Source organism: Symphalangus syndactylus, chromosome 21 (genome assembly GCF_028878055.3).
Source record: "Symphalangus syndactylus isolate Jambi chromosome 21, NHGRI_mSymSyn1-v2.1_pri, whole genome shotgun sequence".
NCBI classification, from domain to species: domain Eukaryota; kingdom Metazoa; phylum Chordata; class Mammalia; order Primates; family Hylobatidae; genus Symphalangus; species Symphalangus syndactylus.
In genome coordinates, this window is record NC_072443.2 from 58,673,607 (window position 1) to 58,696,305 (window position 22,699).

Here is a 22,699-nt window from a genome sequence, read left to right on the forward strand (position 1 = left end):
AGCCTGGGCAACATGGCAAAACCCTGTCTCTACAAAATATGCAAAAAAAAAATTAGCCAGGTGTGGTGGCATGCGCCTGTAGTCCCAGCTACTTGGGAGGCTGAGGTGGGAAGATGATCTGAGCTCAGGAAGTGGATATTGTAGTGAGCCGAGATCCTGCCACTGCACTCCAGCCTGGGTGACAGAGTGAAACCTTGTCTCAAAAAAAAAAAAAAAAACAAAAAAAAAAAACCAACAATTGAGATGGGGTCTTGCTATGTTGACTAGGCTGGTCTTGAACTCCTGGCCTCAAGCAATCCACCTGTTTTGGCAACCCCCCTCCCCCCCGCCAATGTGCTGGGATTACAGGCATGAGCCACTGCACCCAGCCTTCTTACTCTGTTATATTTTTTAAAGCAGGGTCTCAGTATGTTGCCCAGGTAGGCTACCCTCCAACTCCTGGCTTCAAGCAACCCTCCCGCCTCAGCCTCCTTTTTTTTTTTTTTTTTTTTTTTTTTTTTTTTTTGAGACAGAGTCTCACTCTGTTTCCCAGGCTGGAGTGCAGTGGTGTGAGCTCTACTCACTGCAACCTCTGCCTCCTGGGTTCAAATGATTCTCCTGCTGGGATTACAGGCACGTGCCACCGCACCTGGCTAATTTTTTTTGTTTTTGTTTTTGAGTCTCTGTTTTTAAAGCAGGGTCTCAGTATGTTGCCCAAGCAGGCTACCCTCCAACTCCTGGACTCAAGCAACCCTCCTGCCTCAGCCTTCTTATCTTTTTTTTTTTTTTTTTTTGAGACAGAGTCTCAGTCTGTCGCTCAGGCTGGAGTGAAGTGGCATGATCTCAGCTCACTGCAACCCCACCTCTAGAGTTCAAGCAATTCTCTTGCCTCAGCCTCCCGAGTAGCTGGATTACAGGCACACGTCACCATGCCCGGCTAATTTTTGTATTTTTAGTAGAAACGGGGTTTTGCCATGTTGGCCAGGCTGGTCTCGAACTCCTGACCTTAGGTGATCCACCTACTTCAGCCTTCCCAAAATGCTAGGATTACAGGAGTGAGCCACCGGCCCTTATCCTTTCTTATGAAGACACTTGTCATTGAATGTAAGCACCACACTGGTCATTGGGATTATCTCATTTAAGATCTTATTTACATCTGCAAAGACCTTTTTTTTTTTTTTTTTGATACAGGGTTTCACTCTGTCTCTCAGGCTCAGAGCGCAGTGGTGTGATCACAGCTCACCACAGTTTTGATCTTCCCAGACTCAGGTAATCCTCCCACCTAGGCCTCCCGAGTAGCTAGGACTACAGGTGCGTGCCACCACACCCGGCTAGTTTTCTATAGAAACGGATTCGCCATGTTGCCCAGACTGGTCTTGAACTTGTGGGCTCAAGCAATCTCCTGCCTTGGCCTCTCAAAGTGCTGGGATAACAGGCGTGAGCCACCATACCCAGCTACAAAGACTCTTTTCCCACATAAGGTCACATTCACAGGGTCCAAGTAGACATCTCTTTTCAGGGGACCACAGTTCAACCCACTACAACTAAGAAGTGCCACACTTTTCTTCAGGTGAATGTGGCTTATTGGATATTTCATTTTTAGGTGACCTTGGCCCCTTGCTGAAGAAGGGATGGACCCATTCCCTCTGCAGAAGGGCTGAAGTTTAGGCAAGGTCAACTCTTTCCCCTGTCTCATGGCATTAACGTTCCTATACCTGTTAGGTGTCATTCTGCTAGCCCAGCTTGCTCTCTGGGGTTGGGGGGCTCCCAGTGGTCAGCAGTTCTGGCAATATGTCCCTGCATCTACTCACTGCCACGTGATCTTGGGCAAGCCATGCTGCCTCTTTCAGACTCAGTTTCTCCATCTTTAAAGTGAAGGCTCACGTTCCCCACCCCTGGATCAGAGATGCTAGGGGAGTCCCTAAATAGGAAGCCTCATGTCTGTCCTTAGGTGGGAATTCTAGGCCTCGCTGCACGGAGGAGCTGCTGATGGCCTCAGGCTCTTGCTGTGGACCCTGGGGTACACGGTCTCACCCCACCCACTCTTGACCCTCCAACAGCAATGGAGTCAAGCCCCAAATACTTCACTTGTTTCTTTTTATTTGGTGTTGGATCCAGGACAAGGGCAGTGGGGAATCGAAGCAGGGGCTTCCCTAGCTTCATATCCCCCAGGCCCCTGTGCCTCTGGAATGTACCAACAAGGGGCAGGGGTTTCAGGGGCCTCAGCCTCTTCATGGGGCAGGCCTCAGCCCTGGGTTTGTCACAGTCTGGCCTTGAATTTGCCTTTGGCCTTGACCTTCCTACAGGTGCTGGGAATTGTTCCGACTTCAAAGGGCAGAGGCAACAAGGCACTTCCAGCTGGGGGCCTCGGAGGCACAGGAGAGCAGGAGCCTCGGTGTGAAAGGAGGGGAGAAGAGGGAGATGATCAGAAGTCTGTTGAGGAAGGGGCTTCTGAGGGAGACAAGCTCTTCCCTTGGGGTGCCAGCCAGCCTGGGAGCTGCCCTCTGCCTGTGCCCTCCAGCCCTGACCCTGTGCTCAGCACTGTCCACTGGGTGTGAGTCACAGGTCGAGGCCCACCTTTCTTGGCTTCAGGATGCTGGGTGCCACCTTGAAATCAAGGTTAGGTGGGAGGGAAATGAAGACCTTAGCCGTAGGTAGAGTCCTCAAGGCCTTGCTTGTGGTCGACAGGGCCTTAGTGCCCACCAACTTGCTGTGCTGTCGTCTGAGGACCTGGCCCTGGTGTCGGAGTACATGGGGAGAAGGCAGCTGGGCTTTGGTGTGGAGGCTGGGGAAGTGGTGAGGGGCTGTGGGAGCAAGAGAAGCTGTGAGGGCCTGTGGGGGGGGCCCCAAGGTGGCCTAGCTGCCCTAAAAGGTATGTGTGGAGGATGGGGGGATGTGGAGGGAGTGGGGTGAAGGCAGATGGAGCCCTCCCAGTTCCTCCTCCAGAGGCAGTGAGAAGAAAACAGAGTAGAGTCCAACAGACCTGGGTCTGCATCCCAGCTGTGCCCCTTCTGAGCTGTGCAATCTTGGGCAACTTCCTTAAACTTCCTGATACCTCGGCTGGAAAATGGGGATAATAGCACCTACCTTGCTAGGTTGGTGTAAGCACTAAAGGAGCTGGGCAGGTAGCAGCATGGGGCAAACTGTTAAGTGCTGGACACATGTTAGTTCTTTCCCCCAGAGGTGACTGCTTGAAGGCAAAGGCAGAATACTGCAGTGGGAAAAGCATGGGCGCTGGAGAGAGCAACCTGGGCTTAAGTCCTGGCATCTTTGAAATAAGGTAATCTTTGAAATAAGTCACTCTGTGAGGCAGAGTGACTACTTTGGAGGAGACAATAGTCATTTGGCTGGGTTTTTTTTTTTTTTTTTTTTGAGACAGAGTTTCACTCTTGTCGCCCAGGCTAGAGTGCAATGGTGTAATCTCAGCTCACTGCAACCTCTGCTTCCTGGGTTCAAGTGATTCTCGTGCCTCAGCCTCCCAAGTAGCTGGGATTATAGGCACCTGCCCCTACACCCAGCTAATTTTTGTATTTTTTAGTATAGTAGAGATGGGGTTTCACCATGTTGGCCAGGCTGGTCTCGAACTCCTGACCTCAAGTGATCTGCCTGCCTCGGCCTCCCAAAGTGCTTTTTCTGTGTTTTTGTTTTTAAGACAGCATCTCACTCTGTCTCCCAGGCTGGAGTGCAGAGGTGCAATCATAACTCACTGCAGCCTTGACCTCCTGGGCTCAAGTGATCCTCATTAGCCTCGCGAGTAGCCTGGACCACAGGCTCGCGCCACCATGCCCACCTAATTTGGCTGTGTATTTTTAAAGAATACTTTGTGAGTAGTGGCTTTTACTTGCTACTGGTGGCTCTTTGGTGGGGTGGCTGATCCAGGTGGTTGGGAGGGGCCTGGAGAGCAGGAATAAATCGCCTTGGGACACTCGGGTGTTTTGGGGGAACGGTCTTACCCAGGGCCTGGGGGTTCTTCGGACTCAATGGCAATCTGTTCAAGTGGTGGGGTTGCCTGTCTCCACTAGAAAAGGTCATGGTGAAAATGCAGCCCATCCTGGTGCTGGGGGCATCCCACTCCTGGAGATTGGGGCAGACCAGGGCTGTGTCCCTTTTCGCCTTGCTTTTCTTCCCCTTTCCAGGGGCTGAAGTGGTGGCAGTAGAGACTGGCTTCTCACTGTGCCCCAGGCTCCCGGCCCCAGCGCCTTTCCTAGAAGCTGACCTGTGGGTAGGGGTCCCCGAGTCCTTGCCTTCCCCTGAGCCTCGCTGGGTCAGCAGAGGGACTGCTGGGCAGACCCCCATCTGCCGATGACACATCGCCATGGGCTTCTTGATGGTGAAGCCCTCTACCAGGAGCCGGATGCCTACATATTGAGGCACCTCCACAGCAGGCTGTGGACAAGAAAAGGAGACAAGGCCCACTCAGTCAGTGGTACTGGAATCCTTGGCCCAGTGGGACCCAGAGTAGAGATGGGTGGAATTACTTTTTGAGGCACCTGGTCAAAGAGGCGTTTCTGAGCTGAGAAATGGAAAGCCCACCTCTGAGTCAGTACCTAGAGTCACAGAGCTCCAGGAATTGCTAGCCCAGAGGAATGGGGGAATCCTAGCCATGTCCCACCAGCACCCCTCAGCCACATTTCTCTCCTAAGCTGCCCCCAGCCCCTGCTGGAATGTGTGTGGCTCCACTGCACAGGCCACTGCTGGTGGACAGCTTCCTGAGCTGAGCCAATCAGATTCTCTGCACAGAGAATTTGAGTTACGCCACCCAGAAAAGTAAGAGGCTTGGAGCCTGCCTAGAGCCTCGTGTGAACCCAGGTTATGGGGGAGCAGAAATTAAGAACCTTTAAGAAGACAGTCTGTGGAGAAAATGAAGTAGCGAATATGCAGAGGAAGGCAGAGAGAAGGGTCCAGGAGAGGGACTCCCTTACAACTCTCAGTTCCTATCAGGCCAAGCTGTATGTTCTGCCCTCAGCTGGGCTCCAGGAGAGCTCCCTGTGCCTTGCTAGCAACCTGGAGCCAATTGGAGGTATCTTCTGTGCCACTGAAGGATCCTGATCAGAATCTATCTAAAGATCAGAATTACTTGGAGCTTGTTAAAAATACAGCTATTGGCCGGGCATGGTGGTCACACCTGTAATCCCAGCACTTTGGGAGGCTAAGGCTGGCAGATCACTTGAGGTCAAGAGTTCACGACCAGCCTGGCCAACATAGCCAAACCCTGTCTCTACTAAAAATGCAAAAAAATTAGCAGGTCATGGTGGCAGGCACCTGTAATCCCAGCTACTCGGGAGGCTGAGGCAGGAGAATTGCTTGAACCCAAGAGGCAGAAGTTGCAGTGAACCGAGATCACACCATTGTACTCTAGCCTGGGTGACAAGAGCGAAACTCTGTCTCAAAAAAAAAAAAAAAAAAAATACAGCTATTGCCGGGCGCGGTGGCTCTTTGGGAGGCCGAGGCGGGCAGGTCATCTGAGGTCAGGAGTTAGAGACCAGCCTGGCCAACATGGCAAAACCCCATCTCTACTAAAAACACAAGAATTAGCCAGCCATGGTGGGCGCCTGTAATCCCAGCTACTCGGGATCTGAGAAGGAGAATCACTTGAATCCGGGAGGCGGAGGTTGCAGTGAGCCGAGACAGCACCACTGCACTCCAGCCTGGGTGGCAGAGCAAGACTCTGTCTCAAAAAAAAAAAAAAAAAAAAAAAAAACAAATAAAAATATAGCTGTCAGCACTCTCGAGTAGCCCCAGATGATGAGGGAAAGCTCATCTTTACAGAAGAATCTCAGCTAATAAATGCAGAAGGAACAACAGAATTAGACATTGGCCATTTTGCAACTCTAATAAAATAGGCAATAATCAAAAGTGGTATCAAAACAATTAGATGAAAGGATGACAGGAACATGTGTAATCTGGACAGAGCCAACACATCACCTTACAGAAAAATTAATTGCAAACGGGAGATGTAGCTTATAATGGAGAGATCTGGTAGCCACCACTGTAACCCACAGTCAAACTCAGCAGCACTAACTGTGAGACACTCTTACAGGATGTGCCTTGTGATGCCACATGAGGTACCCGGCATCACCTCTGAAGTGCTCTTGGGAAAAATGTTTAACCTGAACCTCATCAAACTGTTTGACCTAACTTCTTGTTCCTGAGACAATCAGCTAACAGAAGACCAGGGTAAATAACACCATAAGGCAACAATCAGATAAATCCAGAATGTGGGACAGTTCTACAAAACAACCTGCCTGGCCCCTCAAAAGATCAAAACTATGGGGTCAAAAGGCACTGGGGCTGGCCTAGATGAAAAGAGACAAAAAAAAAAAAACAGTGCAAGGTGTGAGCCTTCACTATGTGCTGGCCTAAAAACAAAAACAAGAACAAATCGGCAACAAAAGACATTTAGAGGGCTTGGTGCAGTGGCTTATGCCTGTAATCCTAGCACTTTGGGAGGCCGAGGCGGGCAAATCACGAGGTCAAGAGATCGAGACCATCCTGGCTAACATGGTGAAACCCCATCTCTACTAAAATACAAAAAATTAGCGGGGCATGGTGGCAGGCGCCTGTAGTCCCAGCTACTCAGGGAGCAGAGGCAGGAAAATCACTTGAACCCGGGAGGCGGAGCTTGCAGTGAGCCGAGATGGCGCCACTGCACTCCAGCCTAGGCAACAGAGCAAGACTCCATCTTAAAAAAAAATAATAATAATATTTGGGGGACATTTGAAAAATGCAGATGCATAGTCACCTCCCCAAGCTAGACATTTTGGGTCAATCTCTGGGGGTGGAGCCTCCTGACATCCATACCTTTAGAAGCTTTCAGATGCTTCTGGCCTGGGCACTGGCATTGGGAGCACTGCACTACAATGGCACATTTTCCTTCAGCTTGCTCATATTTTCCTGCCCATGTATTTCTCCATTTACATTTTTTGAAACCAAAACGCCAATATATTAATTTAAGAAATGATCAATAATTGTAACAAAGGTGAGGTCACTTAGGTCATGTGATTGGTACGTTCTCTTCCTGTAACCAAACCTTGACAGAAACCGAATGCTAATCAGAAGCCATTTAAATTGCCACAAGAAATTCTATCCAGAGCTCAGAAAGACTTGCAATCAATTTTCTGACTGATTTTTTAAAATGCTGTTCTATTTTACAAGTAGACTCCAATCTCTTTTTGGAGCAAGATGAGTGAAATAATTATAATACTAATAATAATAGTAGCTACCAGTAATTGCCTATTGCTATACATTCAGGCACTTTACAGGTTATACATGATGAAACTCCTAACCTTATTAGGTAATAATAACATTAGCTAAAACTTAGTAGCATTTACTATGTGCCAGGCACTATTCTAAAGTACTTTACTGGCTGGGAATGGTGGCTTCTGCCTGTAATCCCAGCACTTTGGGAGGCTGAAGTGGGCAGATCACCTGAGGTCAGGAGCTCGAGACATGCCTGGCCAACATGGCGAAACCCTGTATCTACTAAAAATACAAAAATTAGCCAGGCATGGTGGTGGGCACCTGTAATCCCAGCTACTTGGGAGGCTGAGGCAGGAGAATCTCTTGAACCTTGGAGGTGGAGGTTGCAGTGAGCCAAGATCATGCCACTGCACTCCAGCCTGGGCAACAGAGCGAGACTCTATCTCAAAAATAAATAAATGAAGTACTTTACTTATCAACTCATTTAATTCTCACAACTCATAGTACCTAACTTTGTGAGTTAGGTACTATTTTTCTTCTTACAGATGAGGAGACCTAGGGGTTAGGAACTTGTCCAAAGTCACACAGCTTGTTGTCACTGAACAAGAATTTGAACCCAAGGAGATTCCAGAATCTCTGCTTTTATGACTATGCTATATGCCTCTCTAGAAATATTATCCTCATACATGAATTCATTTTATTCTCCCATTCCCATGAGAAAGATGGTAATAACATCCCCATTTCAAAGATCAGGAGACTGAGACTCAAGGAAGTGAGGTCACCTTAGCAGGACCAGGACTTGAATCTGGATCTTAAACTGGGTCTGACTGCAGAGTCCTATGCTCCACTATGGGGCTGCCTGGAAGAGGGTGCAGACTCTCTGGGGTCCTGCCTGGGCCCAACCTCCTCACCTGCTTATAGATGAGCTCAAAGGCTCCTGTGCCACAGTTGCGGTCCAGCCGCCGGTCAATGACCACGCGCAGGGTGTCAGCTTGCACGCCAGCACACAGCCGGGCAGTGACTGCCGTGGAGGGCGCCATCGTGGGGCTGGCGTTGATCTCAATCAGCCAGGGCTGGAAGTCCTCCCCGAACACAAAGTCAGCGCCATAGAGCTCAAAGCTGGCCTTCCGACACTGCACGGTGTCTTGGGAGGTCTGAAGTGCGTGGATCACAGCATCCTTCATGCCAGGCACGATGATGGTGGACCAAGCATTTGGGGCACCCATCTCCTGCAGGTGGGCCTGGAACCTCTGGCTATACCACATGTTGTCTGGTGGAAGCAGTGGATGCCGATGGCATGAGTTCTCCAGGTGCTTCTGGATGGAGTTGTTGCACAGGTGCACTGAGCTGGGGGCAGAGAGCAGAAAACTGAGGTCCAGGCCCTTGTGTCTCTCCCATCCAAGCTCAGGGAGGACAGGCAAGTCCTGGAACCAGCCCTGGGCCACCCTGCACTATTCAACTTGAGATGGGGCCCTACTGGGAAGGACAAAAAGGACAGAGGCCTGGGCCCCACCACATTCTTCTAGGGCCAGAACCACTCTTATCTCTCAGGGCTGCTCTGGGGGCGCTAATTATGGGGGCCACAGTACTAAGTGCTTTGTGCATAGTCTCAGTTAACCATCCCAGTGTTTGGAAGATAAGAGGGTGGGTAAGGGTATGGCCCCGTCATCGCCAGGACGTGTTCAAGTGCCATCTCCACACTAGTTGTGAGACCTTAGGCAAGTCATCTAACCTGCGTGCTCTCCACATCTGCAAAATGGGGGTAGTAACAGTACCCACTTCACTGTTTTTTATTTTTTTCTTCAGACCTGGTGAACAGGAAGTATTCACTGGGTTCTTATTAAGAATGAGATAATGTACACAAAGTGCTCAGCACTATCACATATGAAGCACTCAATAATTGATAGCTATGAATTTCATACTACTGCCTCCATTCTTCAGATGTGGAAACCAAGGCTTAAATAGGTTTTCACATGACCAGAGTCAAACAACTTGGAAGCTGCAGAGACAGAATTGGAATTCAGGCTTCAACAAGGCTTTCTCTCACCCCAGAAGTTAACACGACATCTTGGTTTTCAAAACTCCTGACCTCCTTTCCCTGCTCTACATTTGCTTCCCCTTTTCCCCCAACGACAAATCTTTTTTTTTTTTTTTCTTTTTTTGAGACAGAGTCTCGATCTGTCACCCAGGCTGGAGTGCAGTGGCACGATCTCAGTTCACTGCAACCTCCACCTCCCAGGTTCAAGCAATTCTCCTGTCTCGGCCTCCCGAGTAGCTGGGACTACAGGCGCCCACCAACATGCCCAGCTAATTTTTATATTTTTAGCAGAGACGGGGTTTCGCTATATTGGTCAGGCTGGTCTCGAACTCCTGACCTCAGGTGATCTGCCCACCTCGGCCTCCCAAAGTGCTGGGATTACAGGCATGAGCCACTGCGCCTGGCCCAAATAATCTTTTAACCTGTTAGATAATTTCACTTGTGTTCATTGCTTGCCTGTTTCTCCCTGCTAGAATGTAAGCCCTTGAGAGCTGGGATCTTGTTTTGTTCAGTGCTATACCCCAAGTGCCCAGAACAGTGCATGGCACAAGGTACACACTTGGTCAAATCTGTTGGAGGGGCCAGGCACAGTGTAATCCCAGCACTTTGGGAAGCCAAGGTGGGACGATCACTTGAGCCCAGGAGTTTGAGACCAACCTGGGCAACAAAATGAGACTCCATGTCTACCTAAAAAAATTTAAAAATCAGCTGTGGTACATGCCTGTGGTCTCAGATATTTGGGAGGCTGAGGAGGAAGGATTGCTTAAGCACAGGAAGTCAAGGCTACAGTGAGCTGTGACCATGCCACTGCACTCCAGCCTAGGTAACAGAATGAGACCGCCCCCTGTCTGTTAAAAAAAAAAAAATCTGTTGGATGCAAGGACAGCTGGCAGGATGAGGGCCTGCCTGCCTGCAGTCTGTGTGTGGAGCCTAGTGCTGCTGCACGAGTCCCCTGTACTGTAATCGCCTGTTTGCTTGCCAGCTCCCCAACTAGGCAGGGAGCTCGTGGGAGGCGAGGAGAGGGGCTCACTTGTCCAGATTCTTCAGGGAGAAGGGCTGCGTGGAAAAGCGGATATAGCTGTCACGGTAGAACCACACAGTAAGTGGGTTCCAGTCAGTTACCAGGAACCACTGTCTCAGGTCAAACTTGGTGCCAAAGATGAGCAGGGGCCGCTCAATATACTTCTGCACCACCCATTTGCCGTCCTTCATCACCATGGGGTTGCCGTTCACCAGCTTCAGCATCTCCTCCAGGTGGTCCATGCACATGATGCCTACAGGGGAAGAGGGCAGTCAGGGACTGGAAGGTCAGGCATGGGCTGGGAGAAGGGCCAGCTTGTCAGGAGCTCTCGTCCCCTCGGAGCTGATAGGGCTGAGTGGGTAAGGCTGTCTCCCTCAATCAGAACCCAGTTCCCTTTGGGAAAGCCAGGAATTTGCTAAGGATTTTAAATTTTTCCTAACTAACCAGTTTTGTTTGATTAAACAGGAATATATACATGGATACAAATTTAAAGTGCTGGGCTTTTTTTTTTTTTTTGAGACAGCCCTGTTGCCTAGGCTGGAGTGCAGTGGCACGAGCCCGGCTCACTGCAACCTCCGCCTCCCGGGTTCAAGTGATTGATTCTCCTGCCTCAGCCTCCCGAGTAGCTGGGATTACAGGTGCCTGCCACCACGCATGGCCAATTTTTGTATTTTTAGTAGAGACAGGGTTTCACCATGTTGGCCAGGCTGGTCTCCAACTCCTGACCTCAAGTGATCCACCCGCCTCGGCCTCCCAAAGTGCTGGGATTACAAGCACAAGCCACTGTACCTGGCCAGTGTTGGGCTTTTTTAAAGCATGTGCACCTATTACTTTCCTACCAATAATAAATAGACTATAAAACAAAACAAAAATTGGGCAGTACGAAAGGGCATACAATAAAAAATATATCTCCTTGTCCAGAGGCAGCCAACTGCTGCTTCCAGGACCTTATGGATATCCTTCCGGATCATGTGAGAGCCTACACGTGCCTCAGTTTCCCAGGATTGTATAAATTAAAGCATGTTAAGGATTTGGAATAGTGCTTTAGATGCATGACTGCATTTAATCCTCACCTCACAGGAGGTATTATCATCCTCCTCATTTCTCAGATGAGGGAACTGAGGTTCAGGGAGGTGATAAAACCTGCTCAAGGTCACGAAGAATATTAGGAGCAGAGCTAGGACTCAAACCCAGGCAATTTGGCTTCAATAGACCTGCACTATTAACTTCCTTGGCCTCTACTGGTAGATGCAGGTCGTGAGGTGCCAGTGCAGAAAGCGGGAGCTGACCCCCACCTCGTCCGCGGGACTTGGCTCCTGGCTTCACGATCCAGATGTTGCGATCCCCTTCCATGTCTATCTGGGGTACCACGGCCCGCAGCTGCTGCAGGATGTCCTCACAGCGCTGGACCTGAGTGTCGAGGTGCCTGAGTTCTGCCCCTTCACTGTGGGGAAATGATGGAACTTGGGCAGGGCTGGACCTGGGACATGCGGGTGGAGAGGGCAAGGGGAGATATATTCCACCACCCCCCACCGTCATCCAGGCAGCCTTGGTCACGCCCTCCCTGCAGATATCCATAGGTCCCTCCCAGGCCTCCAGCCCCACCTTCAAGCCACCCCTGAAATCCTAACCTGCCCAGACTACACGAATGGGAAAGGTTGATAAAATTCCATTAACTGCAAACCACCCCCTACTCCAACACTCCACCTGTGCCACCCCCCTTCCTATTACATTAAAACTGTCTTTGACAGAATTTAATCATTCCAGTTCCTAATGATAAAGCACCACTATGTGCCAGGCACTGTGACAAGGGCTTTCTATATATTTTCACTAATCCCCTCAAGGCCCTGCCAGGGAAGTATTACTAGTACCCACCCCCTAACCCCCGACTTTTTTTTTTTTTTTTTTTTTGAGACAGGGTCTTGGTCTGTCACCCAGGCTGAAGTGCAGTGGTGAAATCACGGCTCACTGCAGCCAGGAACTCCTAGGTCCAAGTTTCAGCCTCCCAAGTAGTTGGAATTACAGGCATATGCCACCACACCCAAGCTAATTTTTATTTTTTGCAGAGATGGGTCTTATTATGTTACCCAGGCTAGTCTTGAACTCCTGGCCTCAGGCAATCCTCCTGTTCAGCCTCCCAAAGTGCTGGGATTGCAGGCATGAGCTACCACACCCAGCTCTGGTCCCATTTTAGAGAAATGTAAACTGGGCCAGGCACGGTGGCTCCTGCCTGTAATCCCAGCACTTTGGGAGGCGGAGGCAGGAAGATCACCTGAGGTCAGGAGTTTGAGAACAGCCTGGCCAACATGGCAAAACCCTGTCTCTACTAAAAATATAAAAATTAGCCAAGCATGGTGGTGGGCACCTGTAATCCCAGCTACTCAGGAGGCTGAGGCAGGAGAATCGCTTCAACCCAGGAGGCGGAGGTGGCAGTGAGCCGAGATCGCACCATTGCACTCCAGCGTGGGCAACGGAGTGAGACTCCCGTCTCAAAAAAAAAAAAAAAAAAAGAGTAAACTGAAGCTTTGAGAGTTAAGGGACTTACCCAGGCCATACACTGAAAGTTGAGTGGTTCAGCCAGGATTCAAACTCTGTCCTGTCTGATTCCTCCACCCATAGGTGATTTTTGGGGTTCATTCCTGTCTTAATCTGTGCTTAATATTGGCTGAAACGATGTTAGCCTAATTCCTTTTAAGCACCTCTATATCACACCTCTTCTTGCTTGTTTTCTTCCCATCATTTACCCCCACCTGACACATCTGCTTATTTGGTTATTGTCTGAATCCCCTAACTAGAATGTAAACTCCATAAGAGCAGGAACATTTTTTGAGTTGTTCTCTGCTGTAATCCCCATCCCCAAGCACCACACCTGGCACTCAGCAGGTACTCCCTGAAAGTTTGCTCAGTGAATGAACGGTTGGCTCAGCAAGTACTTTGGTAGGAGCTTGCCTCAGCAACTGGGCTGCACAGACAGGGTTTCATGGACAAAGAGGGACCCTGTTCTCTACAAGACAGAAAATGTCCTGAACTAAACCAAGCCACAAAATACCCCAGATGGCTGCCTCATCCAGACTCTTGCATTTCTTTCCTTCTGACTGAATAGGACAAGAGCCTCCTATTCAGGGGAAGCTAACTCTGTAACATCTTAGTATCTTGAATGTCTCCAGTCATGGAGAACTTTCTCTTTTTTAAGGAGGAGGCAGCAGCCACTGGGGCAGTGCCAGGAACAGGGACAGCCAGATGCAGGGGGCTAGGCAAGGTCTCCCAGGAGTACTCACACCTATGTCCTGACAGACTTTTCTGTGGTCTGTAGCATGAAGTATCTGTTCAGTAATCTGTGATGTGGCCCACGAAAATATCACACAGGAGTGTAATTTGAAAAAGTATATTCGACATGACAATATGATTTTATAGTTAGCAAAAAGAAAAAAAACACCAGTATTTTAATGAAAAGTCAACCTTGATGAAAACCTGGCTGGCTTAGTTCTTAAAATCCAAACTGGCTGGCTTTTTTTTTTTTTTTTGAGACGGAGTCTCGCTCTGTTGCCCAGGCTGGAGTGCAGTGACGCGATCTCGACTCACTGCAAGCTCTGCCTTCCAGGTTCACGCCATTCTCCTGCCTCAGCCTCCCCAGTAACTGGGACTACAGGCGCCCACCACCACGCCTAGCTAATTTTTTTGTATTTTTAGTAGAGAGGGGGTTTCACTGTGTTAGCCAGGATGGTCTTGATCTCCTGACCTCATGATCCGCCCGCCTTGGCCTCCCAAAATGCTGGGATTACAGGCGTGAGCCACCGCTCCTGGCCCTGCTAATTTTTGTATTTTTAGAAGAGATGGGGTTTCACCATATTGGCCAGGCTGTTCTTGAACTCCTGACCTCATGATCCGCCAGCCTTGGCCTCCCAAAGTGCTGGGATTACAGGCATAAGCCACCGCCCCAAGTGGAATTGGTTTTTTCAAAAAGTTGAGAAGTATTAACAGTAAATATTGAATGAATTAGGCCGAGTGTAGTGGCTCACATCTGTTAATCCCAGCCCTTTGGGAGGCCAAGGTGGCCAGATGTTTGAGTTCAAGACCAGCCTGGCCAATATGGTGAAACCATGTCTCTATAAAAAAAATATATACATACACAGATATACATATATGTATATATCTGTGTGTATATATATATACACACAGATATATATATATATATCACACAAAAATTTACCAGGCTGGTGGCACACACCTGTAGTCCTAGCTACTCAGGAGGCTGAGGTGGGAAAATCACTTGAGCCTGGGAGGCAGAGGTTGCAGTGAGCCAAGATTGCGCCACTGCACTCCAGCCTGGGTAACAAAGTGAGACCCTATCTCAAAAAAATAAAATAAAATATTGAAGGAATGAATGAATGCTGGTCATTTGTACTGAACCATTCAACACTGTGTATGTCTGTTATATGATGCAATGTTTTATGTTATCCTGACTTTAGAGAGGTTCCTATAGCCCTCTCTGGAACTTGCCCCCACACACCAGAAATAAAAAGGACTCATGTGCTTCACAACTAATGTTCTAAGTCTTGAAAATTCTTTTTTTTGAGACGGAGTCTCACTCTGTCACCCAGGCTGGAGTGCAGTGGTGCGATCTCGGCTCACTGCAAGCTCCGACTCCTAGGTTCAAGTGATTCTCCTGTCTCAGCCTCCTGAGTAGGTGGGATTACAGGCATGCGCCACCATGCCCAGCTAATTTTCGTATTTTTAGTAGAGATGGGGTTTCGCCATATTGGCCAGGCTGGTCTTGAACTCCTGACCTCAAGTGATCTGCCCGCCTCGGCCTCCCAAAGTGCTGGGATTACAGGCGTGAGCCACCACACCTGGCTGCCTTGATAATTCTTAATTTAAGATGGGTAGCTTTACATTTTCCAGTAGCTAAAGAGAAAGTACCAGCCGGGCACAGTGGCTCACGCCTGTAATCCCAGCACTTTGGGAGGCCGAGGTGGGTGGATCACGAGGTCAGGAGATCAAGACAATCCTGGCTAACATGGTGAAACCCCGTCTCTACTAAAAATACAAAAAATTAGCTGGGCATGGTGGCGGGCGCCTGTAGTCCCAGCTACTTGGAAGGCTGAGGCAGGAGAATGGCGTGAACCCGGGAGGCGGAGCTTGCAGTGAGCCGAGATTGCGCCACTGCACTCCAGCCTGGGCGACAGAGCGAGACTCCGTCTCAAAAAAAAAAAAAAAAAAAAGGGAGAGAGTACTGGGCCACCTAAGTTATGTCCTGACATTTAGAAAAGATGCAATGAATTACTTGCTAATGACGTAGGTCTGCTGCTCATGTCATTCATTAGTTCTTCGGTTTCCCCTATTGAGTAATTAAATCTGTCCACTTCTTCCCATTACCACCACCCCAGCTGAGATTCCTAGCACTCCCACCTGGCTTCCTGCAAGTCTCAAACCTTGAGCTGTGTCCCAGTTGAGAACAGGGGCTACGCTTCATTTCTGGAACCTCGGGCAATGCTTGGCACGTCGGAGTTGCTCAAGAAATGCTTACTGTGTGTTCTGCCTTCAGGGCTGTTCTCCCTCCAGTCGCTCCTGCATGCTTCTCCTGAATGGAATCTCCCTAAAGCAGCACCAGGCTCACCTTGATCCTCCCTTCTCCTGCCTAAGAACCTTTTTCCAAAGTGTGTTCAGAAAACACTGCCCCTCAGGATGCTTGGTGAGAGGCAGGGCATTGGGCTCACTTAAGTACAGGATAAGCAGCACACTCTCTCTATAGGCTTACACCACCCACAGGTTCTGAAGAGTACTGGCCCAGGGAAGCCTCTTTAATTAACTGCTTAATCCAGTGTTTTCCAAATGTGATGGACCACAAAAGCCCTTTTTTCATAAAATCTATTTACTTCCTGTAGAATTAACATCCATACAACACACACTTTGGGCAATGTGCTGTCCATTTGGTGGCACAGGCCATGCCCTTAGTGACTATGCTATGCCAAGAACCAAGAAGAGTGGCCCAGACCCTATCATGGAGGCAGTGGGAGTCCTTGAGGGTTCCTGAGCAGAACAGCAGGGTAAACGAGCGGGAGGCTTGGGGAAGGGGTAAGGGCTGCACGAGACAGAAAGGGTCTATCCCTAAGCACCTGCCCACAGCCCAAAGTCCCAGCTGCAGGGGACTCACTGGACCACTTGGTAGTAGCGCTGCAGGAAGAGGGACCAGCCCTCGGGGGTGAGGTACAGCGGGGCCTCCAGGTCCTTGTCGATGTCCCTGTGGGCCAAGTTGCTAAGGTACTCCTCGCACACACACAGAGCTTCATCCACAAACTCTGGGGACGCTGACACTGGGTTCTTCTCCCGTTTCTTGGGCTGCTTGTCTCCTGCACATAGGGAGGGGCCTGTCATGATCCCATATCAAGGCAGGTAACCTGAGGCACGTCACAGCCCCCTTTGTCCTAAGGCCTGTCACTTACTGAGGCCCAGCACAAACCTAGATAGATCCCCTATTGCCCTGGGATGTGTCACTTAGCTGAGGCTTTGCTCTAAATTCACTGCAACTCTAGCACTTGCCCTTGGCTCCCATTGTCCCAGGATCTGTCACTCAAGGCTCTGCCCTAAATGTCCCCAAGGCCTCTGACAGCACCTATAGCCTCTCTGCCCCTGGGACCTCTAACACACCTGAGGCTCTGCCTAAAATGCACCTGGGAGCCTTGGCCTATGTGAACCCAGTTATACACGAATACCCCTCCCCCAAGTCTGACCAGAAATCCAGACCCACTCCCAGAATCCTGACACAGAGCTACAACCCTTAGCCCACAGAAACACTAACCTCTGTGTGCACTGTTACTGCACAAGGGCCTGACACACCTGAAAGTGATTACAGAAACTGACCCTTCAGAAGACCCCATGCACATCCACAGACCTGACTCACCCCTGAACATCGCAGTGCTCTGAAGATTCTGATATACAACTGAGGCCCTCAAACCCCTGCAGCCTGACCTATACCATAAAAGCTTAAGCACGGGGTCTCTGGCCACACCTGAGGCCCTTGTGCCCCTTATCCTGGCACACAACCAAGCCTTCCTTGTATGTGACGCACACAAGAGACAGCAATGGGGAGGTCTCTCTCTGGAAGAGGCAGGGATTTTCTTCCTTCCTGGAGAGCTGCCTCTACTTCCCTGAATCCCTCGCTGATGGGTCCCTGGATTACAGGACTAGAAGCCTGGAGACACGAGCTAAATCCAGAAAGGGAAAGGGCAGGCAGTGGTTGGGCTGGCATGCATGATAGTGAGGGTTCCTCTGTGTCCCCCTCCACTCCAAGCTGTTCCTTATGTTCAGGCCTAAGCTGTTCTCAGGCCATGTGTAAAGCCCAGTTTCACTGCTTCCTCCTCCTTAGAGACCTGAGCTCCTCACAGGCAGGGATGGACCATGTCTTCTTAGTCTGCCCTCTCCAGGGTGCTCGGCCACATGCCAGGCCCATGGGAGGGCTGAATGAGGAGTGGATCAACTAACAAATGGATGGGAAGACAAGTGTCTAGGTACCTGGGACAGAAGAATGGATGAGTGAATGGACTGGAGAACAGATAGGTAGTAGATAGGAGAATGGAATAGCAGGTAGATAGATGGGTAGATGGATCTGTGGAAGGATAGGTAGGCAGGGAGTGGATAGATGGATGGGGAGTATGGAGCTGACATCAGGTAGATGAACGAAGAGATTTACAATGGGTGACTGGTGGGAGGATGGAAGGATGAGTGGAAGGATGGGTGGGTGAATCGGTAGATCAGAGAGTGGGTGAATATGTGGGTGGATGAGTGGATGGATGGAAGGATGGATGGATGGAATAGATGGGTCGATGTGAATCATACACAGATGTGTGGATGAACCAGTAGGTGGGTGGATGAATAGATAGGTAGAAGGGCAGATAGGTGGAAGGGTGGATGGGTGGAGGATAAATGGGTGGGAGAGTGGAGGTAACCACAGTGCTTACCTGAGGCCTCTGCCTCTACTGCCTGGATAGGGTATGACTTCCACTCAGACTTCACCACCAGCTTGAGAACGTTGCGGGCAGCGGTCAGCCAGAAGTCTTCTGCTCCCAGGCCAGGGGATACCCTGCTCAGCCCCTAGGCTTGAGGCCTGTTCTGGTTCCAGAACCTGATCATGACTTGCCCCATTTTGGATCCAGAACCTGACTCTACCTTTTCTGACTCTAGAGCCTGAGTTTAAAACTTGCTCTGTTTCAGGCTGGGCACGGTGGCTCACGCCTGTAATCCCAGCACTTTGGGAGGCTGAGGTGGGTGGATCACGAGGTCAGGAGATCGAGACCATCCTGGCTAACACAGTGAAACCCCATCTCTACTAAAAATACAAGAAATTAGCCGGGTGTGGTGGCGGGTGCCTGTAGTCCCAGCTACTCGGGAGGCTGAGGCAGGAGAATGGCGGGAACCCGGGAGGCGGAGCTTGCAGTGAGCCAAGATCGTGCCACTGCACTCCAGCCTGGGTGACAGAGCAAGACTCCATCTCAAAAAAAAAAAAAAAAGAACTTGCTCCTGTTTCAGTTGTGGAACCAGACCCCAAATCTGACCTGACTTGGATCATATTCTGCCTTCAGAATCTGGCTTGGACTCATTGTCTAATTTGTTTCTTCTGTTCATCACCTACTTTTGATACTTATTCTATCCTGAGAACCATTCTGTGTCCTATTTCAGACTTTGAATGTAATTTAAATCTAGCATAGAATCTGGATCCAAATTCTAACCTGAATTTAGAACATATTGTGGAATTGGAACCTAGTCTGCCTTAGAAACCCAAAGCCTGCAGCCTTTTTTGGAATCCAATTCAACAAGTGGAACTTGATATAAGCCTGGAATCTGTTCTGGATTCCAAACTCAAGGGACTGACCAACTTTTAGAACCTGCTCTAGAATATAAGCCAAGCTACCCGAGCTTTTCTGGAGGTCAGAGTTGACCAAGCTAAGAGGCTCATTAAGGGAGGGCACATTAGGGAAGGATAAGGATTGAGGGTGGAAAAGGAAATCTGCTGGGGCAGATGAGGGCATGAAGAGAGGCCTGTTGCTCTCCGATATGAGCCAGAGCTTCAGCCCTGCTCCGTCAGCCTGAGGTCGCATGGGGCTGGGGGTCTCCTTACCTATGAAGGCTTTTTTGTCATCCTCAGCCCCCAGGCGGTAGCAGCGTGGGAAGAAGGAGTTGGCATCAACCTCATCAAACCACGGCAAATTCCGGAGATTGAGACATAGACCCACCTATGGAGTTAGCCGCTGAGATGGCAGGGCAGGACTGCCCACACTCGGCACGCACCCAGACAGCTCAGAAAGACTCTGACTGGATATGCTCTCAGAGCCTTGGCCCCACTTGCAAGGTCTGAGTTTCCCACATCTATCACCATATATTTGCCTGGGGAGTGTCCTTTGCCAAGAATGCCTGACGTCCCTCCTGTCCACCCTTTCACATTCTTTTTTTTTTTTTTTTTTTTTGAGATGGAGTCTCGCTCTGTCACCCAGGCTGGAGTAGTGCAGTGGCGCGATCTCAGCTCACTGTAAGCTCTGCCTCCCGGGTTCACACCATTCTCCTGCCTCAGTCTCCAGAGTAGCTGGGACTACAGGTGCCCGACACCACATCCAGCGAATTTGTTGTATTTTTTTTTTTTTTTTTTTTTTTTTTGAGACGGAGTCTCGCTCTGTCGCCCAGGCTGGAGTGCAGTGGCGCAATCTCGGCTCACTGCAAGCTCCGCCTCCCGGGTTCACGCCATTCTCCTGCCTCAGCCTCTCTGAGTAGCTGGGACTACAGGCGCCCGCCACCACGCCCGGCTAATTTTTTTGTATTTTTAGTAGAGACGGGGTTTCACCTGGTCTCGATCTCCTGACCTCGTGATCCGCCCGCCTCGGCCTCCCAAAGTGCTGGGATTACAAGCGTGAGCCACCGCGCCCGGCCGAATTTGTTGTATTTTTAATAGAGATGGCGTTTCACCATGTTAGCCAGGATGGTCTCAATCTCCTGACCTCATGATCTGCCTGCCTCGGCCTCCCAAAGTGCTGGGATTACAGGCATGAGCCACTGTGCCCGGCCCACCCTTTCTCATTCTTAAAGAGCTGCCAAGGCCGAGCACAGTGGCTCACACCTGTAATCCCAGCACTCTGGGAGGCTGAAGTGGGAGGACTGCTTGAGGCCAGAGGCCAGGAGTTCAAGACCAGCCTGGGCAACATAGCAAGACCTCATCTCTTAAAAATAAAACAAAAAAAGAGCTGCTTCCTCTAGAATCCTTCCTAACTCACACCAATAATATAATGGCAGGTCATTATTATAAAGCCCTTCATCCTTGCCACAACCCCAGAAGATAAGCCTTACTGGTATTCTCATTGAAAGATGAGGAAATTGAGGCTCAGAGAGGTGAAGTCACTTGCTAAGAAACCCAGGTAAGGCTGGGCATGATGGCTTATGCCCGAAATACCAGCACTTTGGGAAGCTGAAGCAGGTGGATCACCTGAGGTCACCAACATGGTGAAATCCTGTCTCTACTAAAAAATACAAAAATCCGCCAGGTGTGGTGCCATGCACTTGTAGTCCCAGCTACTCAGGAGGCTGAGGCAGGAGAATTGCTTGAACCTGGGAGGCAGAGGTTGCAGTGGGCTGAGATTGCACCACTGCACTCTAGCCTGGGAGACAGAGCAAGACTCTGTCTGGAAAAAAAAAAAAAAAAAAGAAACCCAGGTAAGACAGAATGGGTCCATTAGCCAGATATCTTCTGCTTATGAGGTAAGAGTCCGCTTGTTCACTATCATTGGATTTCGTGATTTTTCTACCTCCAGACCTATTTTAGTCACCATATCTACACATGCCAGATATGGTGCAGGGGCTGGATTTGAACTAGCCAGATACTGGTCAGATTCCAAATCTTCTGAATTGTATACTTCCCCTTGTCCTGAGAACTTCCTCTTACTAACAAGGAGAGCAGGGAGGAGAGCTGCCAGCCCAAGGGCAGGGGGTTGGAAGCTGCCCTGCCTGCTCCTCTAGGGAGCCCACCTTTGTGGTAAAGGAGCCAGCCCGGGTGTAGTGGTTTATCATCTGATCCTTGGAGAGGAAGCGACAGTCGAGCACATCCCGCCGAGTGGTCCAGATGAAGTAGGGGGTCTCATTCTGAACCATGCGGGACTGGGGAGACAGGGGGAGACAGAAACACAGAGGCTAGTGTGGGTAGCAGGGCCTAAGGCAGCCTCTCCCTGCCCTGCTGAGCAGGGTGGGTGAACAGGAAGGAGAGGATGCTTCCAAGGTGGCCTCTAGCCCACACATCATCTTTGTGTAAGTCAAGAAGATTTCTCTTCCTCCAGGGCACAGATGGGCAGACAGCAAGCCAGCCTTTCAGCCTCCTTTTGGCCTTAGAGAGGCCAAAGACTCCCTTCTGCCTCCCTTTGTCACTGCTTAAGGTGTCCTATGAGGCTTGTCAGCCCCCAGGCGGTGGCAGCATGAGAAGGAGTTGGCATTAGCCTCATCAAACCACAGCAAATTCCAAAGACTGAGACATAGACCCACCTATGGAGTTAGCTGCTGAGGGGGCAGGGCCCCTAAGGGTGTCCCCAAGCAGTGACAAAGCTGCACAACTGAATATCACACCTTGTTCTGGCCCATGGTCATCAGTGACTTGCCTAGGGGCAGGACGGTGACTCCAAGCTGATGGGCACAGAGCCTGTGACAAAGGCTCTCTCATGGACCCCACCTCTGTCCATCCTTCCTACAACTCTGGGAGGTGGGATAATTATTAATAACTAATGTCAGCACATGCTGGGCCCTGCTCTAAGCACTTTCCATGTCAATTCATTCACCACAATTCTGTGTGGTAGAGGCTAAGGTTATCTCTATTTTACAGACGAAGAAACTGAGGCACAGGAAGGCAAGTGACTTGCCAAAAGGCTCATGAGATTGACCCATATGAAGCTGCCAATATTCAGCCATTCCTGACATAGAGAAATGGCTTCTTTTTTTTTTTTTTTTTTTTTTTTTTTGACATGGAGTCTGACTCTCTCGCCCAGGCTGGAGTGCAGCGGCGTGATCTTGGCTCACTGCAACCTCTGTCTCCTGGGTTCAAGTGATTCTTCTGCCTCAGCTTCCGTAGTAGCTGGGATTACAGGCATGCACCACCAGGCCCAGCTAATTTTTTTTGTATTTTTAGTAGAGACGGGGTTTCACCATGTTCCCCAGGCTGGTCTCGAACTCCTGACCTCAAATAATCCACCCCCCCTTGGCCTCCCAAAGTGCTGCGATTACAGGCGTGACCCACCACGCCCGGCCAGAAATGGCAATTTTATATAGTTGAACTCAGTAAGTGGCACTACCAAGATGGAAACCCAAGTGCCCTCACCTCAACATGCATGTCCTCCATATCATCACACCGACTCTTTCAGCTTTTTTTTTTTTTTTCAGATGGAGTTATCGCTTTTTCTGTCACCCAGGCTGAAGTGCAGTGGCGTGATTTCAGCTCA

General features: G+C 49.9%; 1 protein-coding gene across 46 annotated transcripts in view; it reads right to left on the minus strand.

Moving 5' to 3' along the window:
• Window positions 1-666: 666 nt before the first annotated feature.
• The window catches only part of TTLL3 (tubulin tyrosine ligase like 3), a 28,615-nt gene continuing 6,582 nt past the window's right edge, over window positions 667-22,699 (minus strand). For 3 of the 46 annotated variants that reach the window (XM_063630390.1, XM_063630389.1, XM_055260503.2), the window contains exons 5-11: window positions 21,246-21,374; window positions 19,354-19,468; window positions 16,393-16,588; window positions 11,534-11,682; window positions 10,248-10,491; window positions 8,091-8,526; window positions 2,060-2,783 (exon numbers count right to left, since the gene is read on the minus strand). In XM_063630390.1, the coding sequence (XP_063486460.1) occupies window positions 2,643-2,783; window positions 8,091-8,526; window positions 10,248-10,491; window positions 11,534-11,682; window positions 16,393-16,588; window positions 19,354-19,468; window positions 21,246-21,374 (1,410 nt within the window). In that variant the 3' untranslated portion in view covers window positions 2,060-2,642. Of the gene's footprint in view, window positions 4,366-8,090; window positions 8,527-10,247; window positions 10,492-11,533; window positions 11,719-16,392; window positions 16,589-18,196; window positions 18,296-19,353; window positions 19,469-21,245; window positions 21,375-22,699 lie in introns of all 46 variants that reach the window. The other 43 variants (XM_055260489.2, XM_063630379.1, XM_055260506.2 and 40 more) reach the window with 41 other exon arrangements.